This window comes from Siniperca chuatsi, linkage group LG3, assembly GCF_020085105.1.
Source record: "Siniperca chuatsi isolate FFG_IHB_CAS linkage group LG3, ASM2008510v1, whole genome shotgun sequence".
In the NCBI taxonomy this organism is placed as follows: Eukaryota; Metazoa; Chordata; class Actinopteri; order Centrarchiformes; family Sinipercidae; genus Siniperca; species Siniperca chuatsi.
This window is the reverse complement of record NC_058044.1, coordinates 3,223,864-3,240,463: the sequence shown is the minus strand read 5'-3', so window position 1 is coordinate 3,240,463 and position 16,600 is coordinate 3,223,864. Positions and strand designations below refer to the sequence as shown.

The following is a 16,600-nucleotide window of genomic DNA, read 5'->3' as shown; positions in this document are numbered from 1 at the left end:
CCCAGTTATGGCAAATATATGCTAAAATAAGCAAATACACTTCTGTGGTCCTTTGAGTGCACCGAAAAGTTCCAATTTAGAGATGCAGATTTGAATGAGAACACCACTTCTAGACATCAGGAATGCATTCTTACTGTTTCCTGCAGGCCAAGCCCAAAGAGAGAGAGAGAGAGAGAGCGAGGTAAGAGAGTGAGAGAGAGAGTCAGCAGGGGCGAGGTTCACCGCCACGGGAGGACAAACCAGTTTCTGTCTGGAGGGTGTGTTACCTTCCTGCCCTACCGACCTGACAGGCTTGTCCCTGCATCAAACACACAGCAGCTGACTCCATCACACACCACCTCACCGCGTCCTCCTTCTCCACTCACTGAGGTTCTTCCCCGAGGAAGATGCCTGTCCAGTCCACTTTGTCCGGCAGGGGCTCCGGCTCCATCAAGGCCGAGAACACACAGTCGGACGGGAAGTCGTTTGAGCAGCTGAGGAACGAATGTTTGCAGAAGGGGGTCCTGTTTGAGGATCCAGACTTCCCCGCCACCGACTCCTCGCTCTTCTTCAGCCAGAGTGTCCCTGTCCAGATTCAATGGAAGAGGCCCAAGGTATGTAGGCACATAACATTTTAGATCTGAAGTTTTAGGGGGGCTTGGCTGATGCTCTGGTCAAAGCAGCATCCAGACAACTGAGCAAGTTGTGCTCAAGAAGTGTCCAAACATCTCACAGTATGTCCTCTTAAGGCCAGAAGTGGTCTTGAAATCTGTTAGATTCAGTTTCTGAAGTGTTGAATGAATGAAGTGTTGTGGTTTGTAGGTGAACTGTTCGTCTGATGAGAGGTTTTGACACTCATGCAGGCTGTTTTGTGACACTTGCTTTAATATTCTAGTTGCTTGGAGTGATAAAATTAATCGTACTATTTGCTATTACTAATAGGCACTGAAAAGTCTGGTTCAGCACAACCCGAATAAATGAAAACCAATAAACTGTCTATGGCGGTTGACCGAATGAGTGTTGGCAGCGTTAATACAGAGAATCAATAATTACTGATATTATGGTACTGAATTAACAAAGTGAAAGTTTATTTGAGGTTGGGTTTTTTTATTGCTTTTAATACAAAAAAGAGCAATTGAGTATTTATCCGGCCGTATCTGCAAAACCAGTTCTGCAAGAAAACAGTGTAAATAGAGTCAAGTGCAGGGGCAGTTTCCTCTGAGCTCTGTGGGCAGACTTTATCCCCACAAGCCTCAGTGTTATCTGCAGTAACACAGTTGTGAGAAGTCATGCCCAGAGGTTCGATTTGGTCGGTTTTTAGCTGATCAGCTTTAGATTAAGACGTTTGTGGAAGCTTTCTTGATTTTTTTCCATGAACTCTTTAAAGCTATGTGATGTCCTTGCTTGTTTTGTATTTTTTTAGCATTGTCTCTTGTTTTTTTTTAGCTCATTTCCAGCATATTTACCTGTTAACATACCTTCAGCACTGCCCTGGCTAGAGTAAACTGGGGAAAAGTTACTCACTCATGTGCGTTACAATGACTACACATTTCTCTCTTGGGCGTTCCTTCAAAATAAATGCTTCAGCTGCCTGCATTTGTTGTGTGGTGTGTTTTCTGTGTTACAGTTACTGCAATTTCAGGCTGATTAATATGCCTGGAATGTGAACACACCTATCAAAGGCACCTGTGTCACCTCTCAACTGTCATTTGTTTTTGTTTTTTTTAAATAAACCAACCTGTTCTTTTGCTGTTTCTCGCCCCGTCTTTACAGGAGCTCTGCGACAACCCAAAGTTCATCGTCGGTGGTGCAGACAGGACAGACATTTGCCAAGGAGAGCTCGGTTGGTACTCAAGTTATCCGCATGAGTCATTTTGTGTCTTTCGTATGCACACATTTCACTCATTTTCCCATGATGCACCTGCTTGTCACCACAGGAGACTGCTGGCTCCTGGCAGCCATTGCATCCTTGACCCTAAAAGAAGACGCCCTGACCCGAGTCGTCCCCCACGACCAGGACTTTGACCACAGATACGCCGGCATCTTTCACTTCCAGGTACACCGCCGGCTGATTGGCTGCAGACTGATAAGGCATCTGAGCAGAGATGGCTTATTGGCTGACATGTGTCCCTTTTGAATGAGTCTCATGTGCTGGTCCTTTTCAGACATTTCAGCCTCGATTCTCTGAGAAAGACACACAGATTAATGCAGACCGGAGGGCAATAACTATGTAACGTCTGAGGTTTATAGTGTACATTTACATTTAGTGGTCAAATCTCCTTTAATAAAGTAAATTAACCCTCCATCCATCAGCTCTACCCGATTATCCTTCGCAGGGTTGCGAGGCGCTGGAGTCCATCCCCGCTGGCGCTGGACGAGAGGCGGTGGTGCACAAATCAAATTAACCCCCTTTTAACAAACATAGTAAAAACAGATGTGACAAGAGTTGTCAAGAAACTGTAGCCTCACACAGTGGACACCCTCCCAAATGAACAATAATCTAAAATATGATATATACAGTATATATGCACACATATACAGTATCTTGTAGCTACACTGTATATATATATATATATATATATATATGAATTGGTAAAATATAAACACATGTAAACACAAACAAAATAAGGAAAATAAGACAAACTAAACAGAGCAGTTATAGCAGTTTAAATCATATAGAATTTGCACATTAAATATAAATGAAAACACGTCAGTAAAATATAAAGATGAATTCATGTTCTGAACCCAGTTTCAGTCTGTAGATTAAACATTAAAAACCTGTATTGTACTGCAGCTGAGGAATGAAGCAGTAACAAAGCTTCACTTCCTCTAACAGGAAGTTAGGTTCAGTGAAAACTCCGAACTGTTTAAATAGTTTAAAGCCTAAATTCTCAAAACATAAAGGCAATTTGAAAAAAATAAAAGACTTTATATACTTTATTCAATTTCTTCTAATTTGTGTTGATTTTTTTTTTCTGTTATAGAGATATTAAGGCTTAAGAGAAGTATTTTTAGGAGCATGTTTGCTTGCTGGATTCTGCTCACAAATGAGCCAAAATAACAAATTCACAAAAAGGCGTTTTTTTTTGTTTACTTTTTGTCTTTTACAGAATCGGCTTCTGTCTGATACACATGACAAATAATGGGCTGTAGGCAGAGGATGAACAGCGTCGCAGAAACAAAGCGTTTTGTGACAATATTCTCTGTTGCTCTTTTAGTTCTGGCAGCACAACAAATGGCTGGACGTCGTGGTGGACGACAGGCTGCCGTCGGTGAGAAACAAACTCATCATGCTTCACTCCGCCTCCAACGACGAGTTCTGGAGCGCCCTGCTGGAGAAAGCCTACGCCAAGTAACGACACTTAACTTCATTTTATACCTCCTGGGCGACAGATGATAAACATAAAACACTTCACTCATCCTCTACTGTATCTTTGTTTCCTCCAAAATCACAGTCGTATCACAGTGTACCTCTGTAATTTTATCATATCTGCTTAAATGTTACTGAAAATGTAAAGCTCTGCTCGCCGTTCTGTTCATTACACCCACAATAATCAAGTTTTGGACAGAACAAACTCATGACTTAGCAGTTCTTAGTGGAGCTCGATGAAAGGACCATTAAAATGAATAGGGTTCTTCCTCTGGGGAGCGCAAATGTTCTCAGAAATGTCATGGCTGTGTTTATCCTGAGGGTGGCCCTTGAGGAAAGGTCAGAGTGCGTAAATTGCAAAAGGTTTATCCTCTGGGGGCCACAAATGTTCTCCTGACATTAGAGTTTGATTTTAGCCACGCTAGCCACGTGGCTCTGTGGACGGCAATGTAAGTCTGTTGGTCGGTCATTTGGTCCACCGCTTTGTTCCAGACAGAAGTATCTCAACACCTGTCGGACATAGTAAGATAACATTTTGTACAGACATTCGTGGTGTCTGTGAATGTCCATGGATTGTGGCGATCCCCTGACTTTTTCCTTCTCTTCGTGGAGTTTTGGGAAAATTTCGGGGCAAACATTCGTGTCCCTGTGATCGCTTAGATGATCGATTAATCTTCCATTATGCGCCGTCAGCTGTTTGTTTGTTACTTCAGGTTATGACCCAAAACCTGCAAAACTAATGACATTCCCATCAGCCTCTGCTGTACTTTGTGTTTAGTGTTAATTAGCCAGTGTTAGCATGCTAACACACTGAAGTAAGATGGTGAACATTATACCTCATAGACTTCAGCGTGTTAGCATTATCACTGTGCGCATGTTAGCATGCTGACATTAGCATTTAGCTCAAAGTGCTGCTGTGCTCAAGTGCAGCCGCTATCACTCTTAGTTGTTAATGTGTAAAAGCTGACATTTGGCCTGATAGTGGCGCTACAGGAAAGGTCAGGGGGTCACCAAAGGGATCAGGGTTTAACCCCTGGGGAGCATGAATATCCACAACAAGACCATCATCTTAAAATTCTTAACATGTGACAGCTTTACAAACCACTCTGATGGTTTAAATACAAGTAAATCTTTAAGTTTGGCTTTCGACTTTATCACACGTTAACCACTGTGACGTGTTGTTTTAGACTGCACGGCAGCTACGAGTCCCTGAAGGGCGGCAGCACAATGGAGGCCATGGAGGACTTTACCGGCGGTGTGGGGGAAGCATATGAAACCAAGAGTGCTCCAGACGACCTGTTCTCGATCATGAAGAAGGCCCTGGACAGAGGCTCCATGATGGGATGCTCTATTGATGTAAAGAAAATGTTCTTACTTATACCATTTCATTATTGTTGCTTCCGTGCTTCAGCCAAGCGCTCGTGTTTTAAACCTCTGGGTGTTTCGGTTTTCTCCAGATCACCAGCTCTGCCGAGTCTGAGGCCAAGACGACCACCGGCCTGGTGAAGGGACATGCATACTCCATCACAGGCGTGGAGGAGGTGAGACTCAGAACAGATCGCTTAGATCTGGTTTTAAGTATTTCTGACTGGAATCAGTATCAGCACTGCAGACCGATTCATTATGATTAGGGAAAATGACAGAAAACCTTTATGTAGTTGAATGACTGCTGAAATCACGCACAGTTCTTGTTGGCATGTGGAAAACATTCAATGACAAACAAAAATACACATTTAAAAAAAATTTTAAATACAAATTACATCTAAGCTGCATATAGTCAAACAAAGCCAGAGTAAAAATGTGAAAACAAGCCAGTTTTATGATCTGGCCAAAGATTTGTACTTAATTTGTAATAATAGAAATAACAATGAAGTAAGAAAGTCTTACTGTAACAATAAGCAAATTAAATTTGTCTGATTTTCAGGTGAATTTCAGAGGTCAGACGGTCCAGCTGATCCGAATCAGAAACCCCTGGGGTCAGGTCGAGTGGAATGGTCCCTGGAGTGACGAGTAAGCATAAACGAGAATACCACTTTCAAAATACACAATACATGTGAAAAGAAATATAAAGTGTACCCGAGGTCAAATTATGAGACCAAGACCCCCCCATCCCTCCTTTATAGGAGCCCCGAGAGAGAGACAGAACAACTACAAACGACTTCTTTGGTCATCTCTCTGTTGTCCTTTTTTCGTCCCCTTGTGTTGTTTTGTGTCACTTTGTAGTCGTTTTACATCTCTGTACTTCTTTTGGGTCGATGTATCATCCGTTCATTCAGTAATTTCATTCAATCTAGAAAAAAAAAAGGAAAAGCAGATCAGAATTTAGTTGTTTCGTGTTTTGTAGGCAAAAAACAACAACAAGCCAAATGACTGTGTTTCCCTGTTTTCATCTTGAAACGGGTAATCAGATAAACTAAAAACCAACCCCCCAAAACAAGTCTTATTTCTGTTTTTCTGTTACTTTGTTTAGTGTTTAAATGTGGGCGTTTAGACAGTTATCATGCGGTGCACTACAGTGCAGGCTTGGCCAATATGTAGTTTTATAAATGGTTTAAGAGGAGACAATAACACTCTTGTTTCCCCAATTGACTCGAGCAGCTTCATTAGTAATTTGATACCTGTAAGATTATTAGGGGTAAGGTTATCATAACATCCTAATATGTAACGTAGTACATAACTTATCATCTTTATATTTGTGACACCCTGAGTCCCTTATTGCACCACCAAAATTCCTTGTTACGCTGTTTATATAATATGAAACCCTTGAAAATACTTGCGATTTACAACAGATGTACGGTAAAAACAACATGTTTGTTGGTGTGTTTTTCCTAAAAAAAAAAGTATTGGCACTGTTGCTTCTCTCTGATTCCTGCGTGTTAAGGTTGTAACCGATTGTTTTGTCCGTTTCAGTTCCAGAGAGTGGAGTTATGTTGACAAGGCGGAAAAGAATCGCATCCTGCAGAATTCAGCAGACGACGGTGAATTCTGGTGAGTCCACCTGATGGATCTGGTCCAAACTGAAGATTAAGACATCTATTTAATTGTATACAACTTTGTTTTAGCATTAGGATTGTACATTAAACATGTTGTATGTATGCAGGGATGTAGTGTACTATTAAATTTCACTCACCAGTAAATATCACTCCTAATGGGAACAGTGATGCTGGGCCTTTGAATGAAGAAGTGCTGTCAGGTCAGGTGTAAGTCTTATAGGTGCGAAGTACATCACAGAGGTGACTGTCAGACATCTTGGACCTCAGTCTGCTCTTGTTCAGTGTCCCAAGTGAAAATGTTTGGTCACATATGTACGTAGAGCCAAATCTACTGAGCATCCTTTCGGCATGGAGCCTGATCTGTGGAAGTCTGGACTTTTCCGAACCCCTGTAGAGCTCAGTGGGAGCTGCTGGTGGTGACTTCGGAGAGTCTCACCACATTGCATTTCAATAAGCTCCAACTGCATGTCCTTCTGAACTCCTTCCATGGTCTGAGAACAGGCTGAAGTCAGTCTCAATGGCAGCGAAATCTTGAAAGTGCTGGTTAAACTTTGTGATTAGTGATGTTGCCCCATTTTCACAGAAGCGTTGGCATTTGGGAAACTGGAGATAATTCCCAACTTCAGAGTTGGGAAGTGTGCAGCGCTGCCATCACTCTTTTGCCGTTCAAGAAGTCGAATCTTCACAGCAAATTATTTCATGTTTGCATACATTTGCAACACAAGCTCCTCTTTTCCTCACAAGCTCTTGTTCAATGTGTTCGGATCAGTGAGATTAACAAAAAAAGTGAGGTCTGCCAATCACTCGGGGTTGCTCAGTCCAGACCTCAGCATACAGAACTGCTCCTGAACCATCCCACGACTAAGCCAGTGCACACCTGAGCGGTAGATTACGTCCCTGTATTGTGCATCGATTTCCAACAGGAAAGTGCTCTTGATTGGATGAGATTAAACGTTTTCACCATTCACCATTTCACCTAATGTACTTTGATTTCTTCTGGCGAACCCAGTTTATTTGTGTTCATGGTCATTCCTATGTTGACTAGCAGCTTCTTTTTGCTAACTTGTTTGTTTGTTGTTGTGTTTTCTTTTCGGTGGGTTATTTATGCCTGTAACTGCCTTTCTATTGCTTTCTATTGCTTTCTATTGACTGGTGTGCCATTACCATTGTATCAGCACTTCCTGAACACGTTTACACAGTGTATATATACAGTATAATGCAAGATTCATATGTATATGCATCGTTGTTAATGCTCATCTAGCTAATAAATTGCTAGTTGGACATGGACATGAAAAGGAAGGTGGGATATCCACTGAACACAAAAATAGCAGCACTAACACATAATAAGGCAAAGAATGCAGTGTAAAATAAACTGAACATGTCGACTAAAACGGGCTTAATGCTCAGTAAGCATGTAATTACCAGTATAACAAGTGAAAAGGGTAAGAGAAGATTTGGCAAATGCTACATTTTCTAAATGAGCTAAAACACTCATTAAAACAAAGAGATTGTGCAGCAGAGTTTCTCAAACTAAGGGTCAGTATCCCATGTGAGGCTGATTGATATATAGACGGGGTCACATGAGGTTTCTTAAACTGATGGTTGTTTGATATATCAAAAGGTTAATTAAATAGGTTGGAAATATATCAGTATTTCTATGCAATCCATTTGGAGCCCATCCAGTGCTCCAGAAATCTGTGTGTGTGTACCTTCACTTCAAATCTGCAGGAGGCTATAAATTATCTAAGTTTGCAAAATGCATTTTAAAAATGACCTCATGAGCACATTCAAATCTGCTTTATTCTGTTGCCTTTTGAACATTGTACTACTTTATTATTAAACTCTGTGTTTTGAGCACAAATATGACAAAGCTGAACTCTTGTGAAATCACCGTATTTGGAGATGACAGTGATCGTGTTTGTGACTCCAGGATGGAGTTTCAGGACTTCAAGAGGAACTACGACAAGGTGGAGATCTGCAACATGACCCCTGATTCCCTGACTGACAACACAAAGCGCGCCTGGGAGGTCAGCCTGTTTGAGGGAAACTGGATCCGCGGCTCCACCGCTGGAGGCTGCAGGAACTTCATCGGTAAGACCGCCAGATCTGAGAATCTGAAATTGAAACGTCTTTCTCAACACAGTGAAAAAATTCACCAACACTTTACTGCACAGTGAACAAGTTAGGTGTACTGGCAACATTGCAGACGATAGAATGAGACTTATTTCAGTTGGTGTTTAAAACCCAAACTGCCCTCTAAAGCTTTGCATCTTCAATCCGCAGACACATTTTGGACCAACCCGCAATTCAAGCTGCAGCTGGAGGACACTGATGACGATGACGATGTGTGCAGCGTAGTGATCGCTCTGATGCAGAAGAACAGACGAAAGATGAGGAAGGAAGGCCTGGACATGGAGACCATCGGCTTCGCAGTGTACGAGGTCAGAAAGAAACCAAACATGTTTGAGCCTCACACTCCTGCTTTAAGTGTTTTTCTTTTAATAGTGTCACTTTTTTCCATATAAAGCAACTTTCAACATGGTTTAAAATCTACATTAAAGTGTTTCCTGACAGTGAGGCAACTCATCAGAACAGAGTTTCTCAAACTTTGGGTCAGGACTCCATGTTGGCTTTAACTATTTCTATTCCTTTAACTAATTAACTCATTTCAAATATAAGATAATAATATAACAATCTGTATAATAAATAAATGTACTGTACAAGAATTTTTTATACTTGCTGTAAGAACATTGTTGTGCCAAGAATAGACATATTTTAAGTACACATGAAATAGATGGGAAGGGTATAATTAACATAAGTTAATGTTAATTAACTTAATTAACATAAGTTAATTATACCCTCAAAGGAGAGCCTGTGAAAACAGCTAGGTTAAATTTTTCTATTCAATACTGTTTTTCAATACTGTTTTTGCTGCAATGCTGTCGATCAATCAAGAAATACAGAAATGCAACATTTTTTGACTAAAAAAGTATATATTATGTAGTTAGTTAAGCTATATTTTTTTCAGGAAGTCTGAGATCAATCATTACATATAAGATGGTATCATCGGCATAAAACTGGACTTTGCAGTTGTAAAATAATGATGCATTATCTTAGAGTAAATAGCAAGGGGCCTAATATTGATCATTGTGGAACACCTTTATCAAAAACTTTATTTGAAGCAATTTGCAACAACAGTTTGAACTCTACAGGAAAGATTTGATTCAAACCACCTGTAAGCAGAATCTTCAAACCCATGGATAACAACTTATTTGATCGATGGATTAGAGCAATTTATATGAAAGAGAAATATTTTTAAATGATTCATATTTTGTCTTATGCATCTATAGTTATTATCTATTCACCATATCTGTATTTCTGTTGTAGAAAATTAAACATGGCGAAGCAGCATTTAGTTTATATTCACCACATATCTGGAACAAACTCCCAGAAAACTGCAGGTCTGCTGCAACTCTCTTCTTTTAAATCAAGGCTGAAGACTTTTCTGTTTGCCGCTGCCTTTTATTAAACCGAATAATGATTAATTTCTTACACTGCACTGTAACTTTTAATCTCCTGTTTTATTTTGTTTTTATTTTCTATTTAACTCTTTTTAAGTGTTTTTAAATGTCTTTTTATATTGCCCTATGTTGTTTTTATGTTTTATGTATAGCACTTTGAATTGCCTTGTTGTTGAAATGTGCTACACAAATAAACGTGCCTTGCCTTGCCTTGACCTTGGAAACAGCAGTTGACAAAACAACGGTCCATGTGCTTGTAGCTGTTCTGGAGCTTTCGATCAAATCATATCACTTGATTTATAGATGAATGAGAAGCTAACATGGACGAGAAGTCTTTAAAATCCTCAGAAAAATAAAAATTTGAACATCAATTCCATGACAACTGAGCAAAGTCCATCTGTTGATCCAAAGCTTCAAGAGGGCTACTAAATGGACCTTGAGGGCACATTGTTTTGTCAATCTGCCTACTTTTGTCAATCTTGTACTTCCGTCATACTCCCCTGCTTTTACTAGTCATATTTTTTTTTTACATGATTTACGTGTTATTTAATATTTTGTCTAGTTAGGATGAGATGAATGAATGTCCTGTCCTCTCTGTCTGTTCAGGCTCCAGATGACGATGACCACCTGGGGAAAGATTTCTTCCGCTACCACTCGTCCAAGGCTCGCAGCAAGACCTACATCAACATGCGGGAGGTGTCGGAGCGCTTCACACTGCCTCCTGGGAAATACCTGCTGGTCCCAACCACCTTCCAGCCCCACCATGAGGCCGACTTCCTCATCAGGATCTTCTCAGAGAAGAAGGCCGAAGCTCTGTGAGTGTTCAGCTCTGGGTTCTGGGTTGAGTTTGGACACGGAGGGACAAAACTCAGGCAGCACACAATAAGTCAATTCTATTTAAAACCCAAAGAGAATTTAAAATAAGGAACCCTAAAAGAGTAAAAAAAAAAACTGAGAAACTTCAAGACCAAAACTGAATTTGAGAAATAAAGTCAAAAGTAGTTATCTCCTTTTTGTCCACATTTTATTTCTTTTGAAGAATCTTTCATCAAACACACAATCAAATTAGCCCCAAAATAATTTCATCTGTACGGGTTTAATAGAGAGTTTAAGTGCTCCGATGTTGGTCCGAATGCAGTTTCAGTGGCTTTTACAGTCTGATAAGAATGTAATCCTTGGGGTAACACTGAATAATTGTAAAAACATTTTAAAATATGAAATGTCAGCACAAATTTTCTGCAATCACTGACTTTTCTTTGAATTTTTATGTGTGGTTCTCTTCCACAGGGAGATGGGGAGCAATGTTGATGCTGACCTCCCAGATGTAAGTAGATCACCCGAGAATTGATTATCAATCAATCAGCCAGTCCTGTCTGCTTGTCTGCTTGTACTGATGCTGTTGTTTCCACTAGCCGCCTGCTCCCAGCCTTCCAGAAGAGGAAACAAAGGAGGAGAAAGGCCTGAGGAGGCTGTTTGATCAGCTGGCGGGTGATGTAAGAAAACAGCAGCTTCACCTTCACCAGATCAGTCCACATTTAATTTACTTTAACTTTCATTAAATAGTAGTAAACAGTATAGTGGAGCATTTAGCAGCTAAAAAGACAGATATTTGTCTCTGGAGTTGGGGGAGACCAAAAACAGAGATAAAAGGAGAGTGAATATTGGACTTACATTCATCAGGTGACACAAACACCAATCGGAATTAATGATAATGTTGCATCCTGTTTGTTGGGTGTGTAAATAAGCACCTGTTTGCTTATATGTTACTTTATAAGGTGATAATATGTCAGGGATGTTATGTTGTGATGTTATTCTGCCTCCAAGCGGCCAAAAACGTATGTTAATGCAGCTTTAATATTTTACAATGATCAAAACATTTTTTTCACTATAGAGAAGAATGGGAATTTAAGGATAAACACTGTAAAATTGATAGTTTCATATATTTCACATTGAAACTAGGGTTGGAAATATTATAATAAAAAGCTCAGATTGGTAGACGTCCCAGTTCTGCAGATGTTGTGGTAATTACTGTGTTGTGCATTAGTATGTATGAATTTTTTTCAACGTTTTCTTTTCATCCCTGGTGTGCCTCCAGGACAAGGCTATCTCTGTCAGAGAGCTTCAGCAGATGCTGAATGGCGTTCTCAGCAGACGTAAGTGAATTATAAGTATTTTGATGTCTTTATTCACTTTAGTTTAATTTCTTTTTTCTCTTTCTGGCTTGATTTTTGGAAACCCTCTTTATGTAAAACCTTTTTACAGATGCTATTCGTAGCACAAACATCAACTGGTAAATTTGACGTGCTGTACGGAGTCCCACAAGGATGCATACTTGGTCCTCTTCTGTTTGATATTTAAATGCTTCCACCGGGCTCTATCATCATCTTATCTGTTATTATAACTACACAGATGATATACAAGTCTATATTTACTTCTTCTTTTCCTTTCGGCTGTTCCCTTTCAGAGGTCGCCACAGCGAATCATGTGCCTCCATCTATTACTATCTCCTGAAAACATGATCACTTTATATTTATTGTGCAACTGCCTTAAAGACATCAATCTCTGAATGTTATGAAACGTCCTGCAGTTAAACAGAGAAAACACTGAACTTCTAGTGTTGGGTGCAGCAGGTCTGTTTATGAGATTGTGCTTTACAATTAAACTTGAACTTGTTGACCAGTTATATTCCATCTTTAAAGCAAAAGTTCAACACTTTGGGAAATTTGCTTATTCACTTTCTGGCGGAGAGTTAGATTGATCCCAGTCTCATATCTGTCAAATATGTTAAATATGAAGCAGCCAGCAGCCTTTTAGCTTAGCTTAGCACAAAGACTGGAAACAGCTGGCCTGGCTCTGTCCGAAGGTAACAAAATTTGCTTACCTACCAGGGTTACTTGACTATTTCTTCACAACCAGTGGAGACTCCAGAAAGTCAATACTCCTAGCCAAGAAATAGTTTGGCTCATAACCCCTGTAAAATGCCAAATTTTCGTAAACAGACCAGATGTAAAACATTAATTAGTGAATTTTAGCGGTGCTGGTTGGCAGATTTGGTTACTTTTGGACAGTCAGGCAAACTGTTTCCCCCTGTTTCCAGTCTTTATGTTACATGCTAAGCTAACTGGCTGCTGGCTATAGCCTTATATTCAATGGACAGATATGAGAGTGGTATCAATCTTCTTATCTAACTCTACGTCAGAGAGCGTATTTCCCCAAAAATGTTGAAATATTGCTTTACATGCAAACCAGAGAAGCTGCCTCCTAAAATAGAAAAACACCTTCTGCAAGCTTAAACTCAGTTTACTCTGGAAGAACAGCGCCCTCTTTCTGTTTTGTACTGTAAAGCAGTGGTTCCCAACCTGGGTGTCGCTACCCTCAAATGATCCCATGAAATGTCCAGATGATTACCAGATTAAAGGGATAAGAAAGAAAGAAAATATATGCTGTATATACAGTATTTCTGTCACACAATATTATATTTTCTATTATATTTTTCTTGTGAAATAATGTCTTCCACCTTTTTCACATATCTAAAGATCCTTTAAACAGTCTGAGAAGGGAAAAAAATTGCTCTTTGGTTGGTTGATTAGGGGTCACAAGCAGACATTGTTTTTAAGATGTAATGAGCCAAAAACGCTGTAAAGCAATCCAGCAGGTTTCCCTCCAAATGCAACCATTTGGTTCATCATGTAAAAGGAACAGTAGTCCTCTAATTTATGGTCTAATATGCTAATGTGTCAAAATGATATGTGCAGCAATCTTTGATGCCAAAATACTGCATGTGGCACCTTTAATCTTACATGTACAATATGTACTGCATTTTCTTAACATTTCTTTCTATGTTTTATCATTTCATGCAAATGAAAAAAAAACAACCTAAATATCTTGAGAGTTATCATGCAACATTATTGCATTATTTTGTTGAATGATGTTCCACTGTTTTGTCTATTTTGTCTTCAGGAAAAGAGATCAAATTTGACGGCCTGAGTCTCAACACCTGCCACAGTATTATCAACCTGATGGATGTATCCTTCCACATCACTGACTGACTTGTGACTAACACACATTTACGGCGTGATGGCTGCATCAGTTGTTCTCTGTTCACCGAGTTAATCCTGTAAAAATAACACAACAACTAAGGCTGGAGATTAGAGGGATGGTTTTAAAATAATGGATAAGCTGATTACCACAGTGCTTTTTAAAAGTTTTTTCCTTGACGGTAAACCAGGTGGACAACACAGGGAAGCTGGAGTTCCAAGAGTTTAAGGTCTTCTGGGAAAAGATGAAGAAGTGGATTGTACGTGTTGATTTATGAGCAGAAGTAGCAGAAAATTTAAATACTTAAGTAAAGTACAAGTACCTCAAAATTGTACTTAAGTACAGTACTTGAGTACATTTGCTTGCTTTCCTTTATTTACTGCTGTAAATCAGCTCTGGTGGTGGAGGTTTTGGGAGTGCGGTTCTTTGTGTTTCAGGCTGTTAAAGGTGAACTTGTGTTGTTGCAGATGCTCTTCTTGTCCTTCGACAGCGACCGCTCAGGGAAGATGTCGTCCTACGAGCTTCGCAGTGCTCTCAAAGCCGCAGGTGAGAGTCGACTGACTGCTGTTTAAACTTTGTGCAGAATATGAACACACTTTATTTACTTTAATATTTTCATTTCGTTTGAAATTGTCATTTTTTCCCCTTTATTATTTATTATTGGACTCTTTTCAGATTTTAATACATTCACACAGATATGGAGTTTTAATATACTGACATTAATTTAACACATTGTGTATAGATTTCACAATGCAATATATTCAATTTGACAAAAAGAATGTACTCGAGGTTCACTTACTAGCTTTTTCCACAGCTTTCAAAAAACATCTCGCAGTCTTCCTTAGTGGACAGAGTTTGCTCAACTGTGTCACCATAACAAAAGAGTAAACTCTATCCACTAAGGAAGACCATGAGATGCAGTTGAAAGAGCTGGAAAAAGCCAGTAAGCAGACCTTGAGTTAAGTTTTTTCTTTTCAAATGAAATGTTTGTTTGCAAGGAGTTTTCTTGAAGACAATAATGTAATGTATACTCATTATTGTACATTATAGAATACTGTATATGTGATATATTCATTTGTGAAATACTGCATACTTAGTATTATAATTATAGTATATTATAGAATACAGCAATTATTGCCATGTTAAAATATACTGTAAAACCTATTTTCCATATATTCAACATTTAACAACACAAAAAAATGACAGTATATTTGCATGTACTGTAAAATCAATGTGTAGTCCATTCAAATATTCAATATGTGTTTCTAAATATACTACATTATATTACAGTGTCAATATATGTTTGTTTCACAGGATTTACATCACAGAGCAGTTCAATTTCCTTTTATTATTATTTATAGTAAAATGAGTAAAAGTACTATTTGTTCTAGTATTAATAGTGGCTGTATTAGCGATAGTAGTAATAGTTATTCATTTACGGGAATGATTCAGTGTTTTGGGTGTAAATCTGCTCCCATGCAGGCATGCAGCTGAACAACAGGCTCCTGCAGCTGATCGGCTTGAGGTTTGCTGACGAGAACTACGACATCGACTTCGACGACTACCTCACCTGCATCGTCCGTCTGGAGAACATGTTCAGTACGTAAAAAAAGGAATATGTCAAAATAAAATCCTCCACTAGATTTACAATAACCGCATTAAAGCCTCAAATTGATCACAGTGAAGATTCACTGGTGTTAAAATCAGCTTTAAGAAAGTTATTTGCCACTTTGTGCTGACTGGAACTCTTTATCTGAACCAGGAGTTTTCCAGGCGATGGATAAATCCAACAAGGGACGTGTGAACATGAACATCATGCAGGTAAAACCTTAAAATCCTTTAATCTCAGCAAAGACCTCTGAAGTGTTTGTTTTATCGCACCTGGTGTACCAGATGGGTGGGATTTATCCAGATCCTGTGATTGTCTTTCTGATCACAAGCTTTATTTTGCTTCTTTTTGTCTCAGTACAGAATCTGAATCAGAATCAGAAATACTTTATTGATCCCCGAGGGGAAACTCTTTTGTTACTTTTGGTACTTAACTTAGCTTGTGATGTATTGATGACTTGATTTAATTGCTTTAACTACACTTTATTTTCTCTTTACCTTTACAGTTCCTGATGCTGTCCATGAATGTCTGAGCAGAAGCTGGAAGCAAACAGAAGCCACGGGAAGAACAAAACACAGTCCCGGAGCGCAGTGTGTTGAATACTCGGGCCGTAATGGTGCATGCACGCATTTTCTTTATGATGTTTCAAATTCTCAAAATCTATCTGCTTTTTTGAGCAAATAATGTGAGATAACTTTCTGCGCTGAAGTATTGGAACGGTGGGAGCAGATGTTAAAGTTTACTGACTTGTGCTTTTGGACAAAACATTGTTTTATTTTCTCTGTTCTCTGCATGAATGGAAATACATTTTGAATTAAACGTCTGGCTTTTCAGTGTGGGCAAATGTTACTGAGTTGGACAGTGTATCAGTTCACTTTTGTGATTAATCAAGATTTATATTTATAGAAAATGTTGGACTGAATAAAGTTTTTCTTAATAACTACAATAATTTCAAGAGTCAGCCGGTTCCACAGTGAAACACATGAAACCTTACAGGAAGTGCAGTTAAAGTTTGTTCATTTATGAACTTCCACTAACAAGAGTTGAGTATCGCAGAGCAACTTCTCCAAAGGTTTAATGAATTGTTCAT

At 39.2% G+C, this 16,600-nt stretch overlaps 1 protein-coding gene across 1 annotated transcript; it reads left to right on the top strand.

The window, feature by feature from the left end:
- Nucleotides 1-269: 269 nt before the first annotated feature.
- capn9 (calpain 9) lies at nucleotides 270-16,343 on the top strand. The gene is made up of 20 exons (XM_044189522.1): nucleotides 270-593; nucleotides 1,753-1,822; nucleotides 1,917-2,035; nucleotides 3,198-3,331; nucleotides 4,537-4,705; nucleotides 4,807-4,890; nucleotides 5,274-5,359; nucleotides 6,260-6,337; nucleotides 8,273-8,433; nucleotides 8,626-8,783; nucleotides 10,470-10,678; nucleotides 11,151-11,187; nucleotides 11,276-11,356; nucleotides 11,959-12,016; nucleotides 13,824-13,888; nucleotides 14,092-14,160; nucleotides 14,369-14,447; nucleotides 15,384-15,500; nucleotides 15,664-15,722; nucleotides 16,016-16,343. The coding sequence occupies exons 1-20, from the start codon at nucleotides 387-389 to the stop codon at nucleotides 16,040-16,042; spliced, it is 2,067 nt and encodes a 688-aa protein (XP_044045457.1). The 5' UTR covers nucleotides 270-386; the 3' UTR covers nucleotides 16,043-16,343.
- Nucleotides 16,344-16,600: the final 257 nt, after the last annotated feature.

Bases quoted from the DNA above. Each gene is read 5' to 3' on its own strand.
- capn9 (XM_044189522.1), top strand. From the start codon at position 387: ATGCCTGTCCAGTCCACTTTGTCCGGCAGGGGCTCCGGCTCCATCAAG. The intron at 12,017-13,823 runs GTAAGTGAATTA...TTTTGTCTTCAG, and splicing joins GAATGGCGTTCTCAGCAGAC to GAAAAGAGATCAAATTTGAC. The intron at 14,161-14,368 runs GTACGTGTTGAT...GTGTTGTTGCAG, and splicing joins AAAAGATGAAGAAGTGGATT to ATGCTCTTCTTGTCCTTCGA.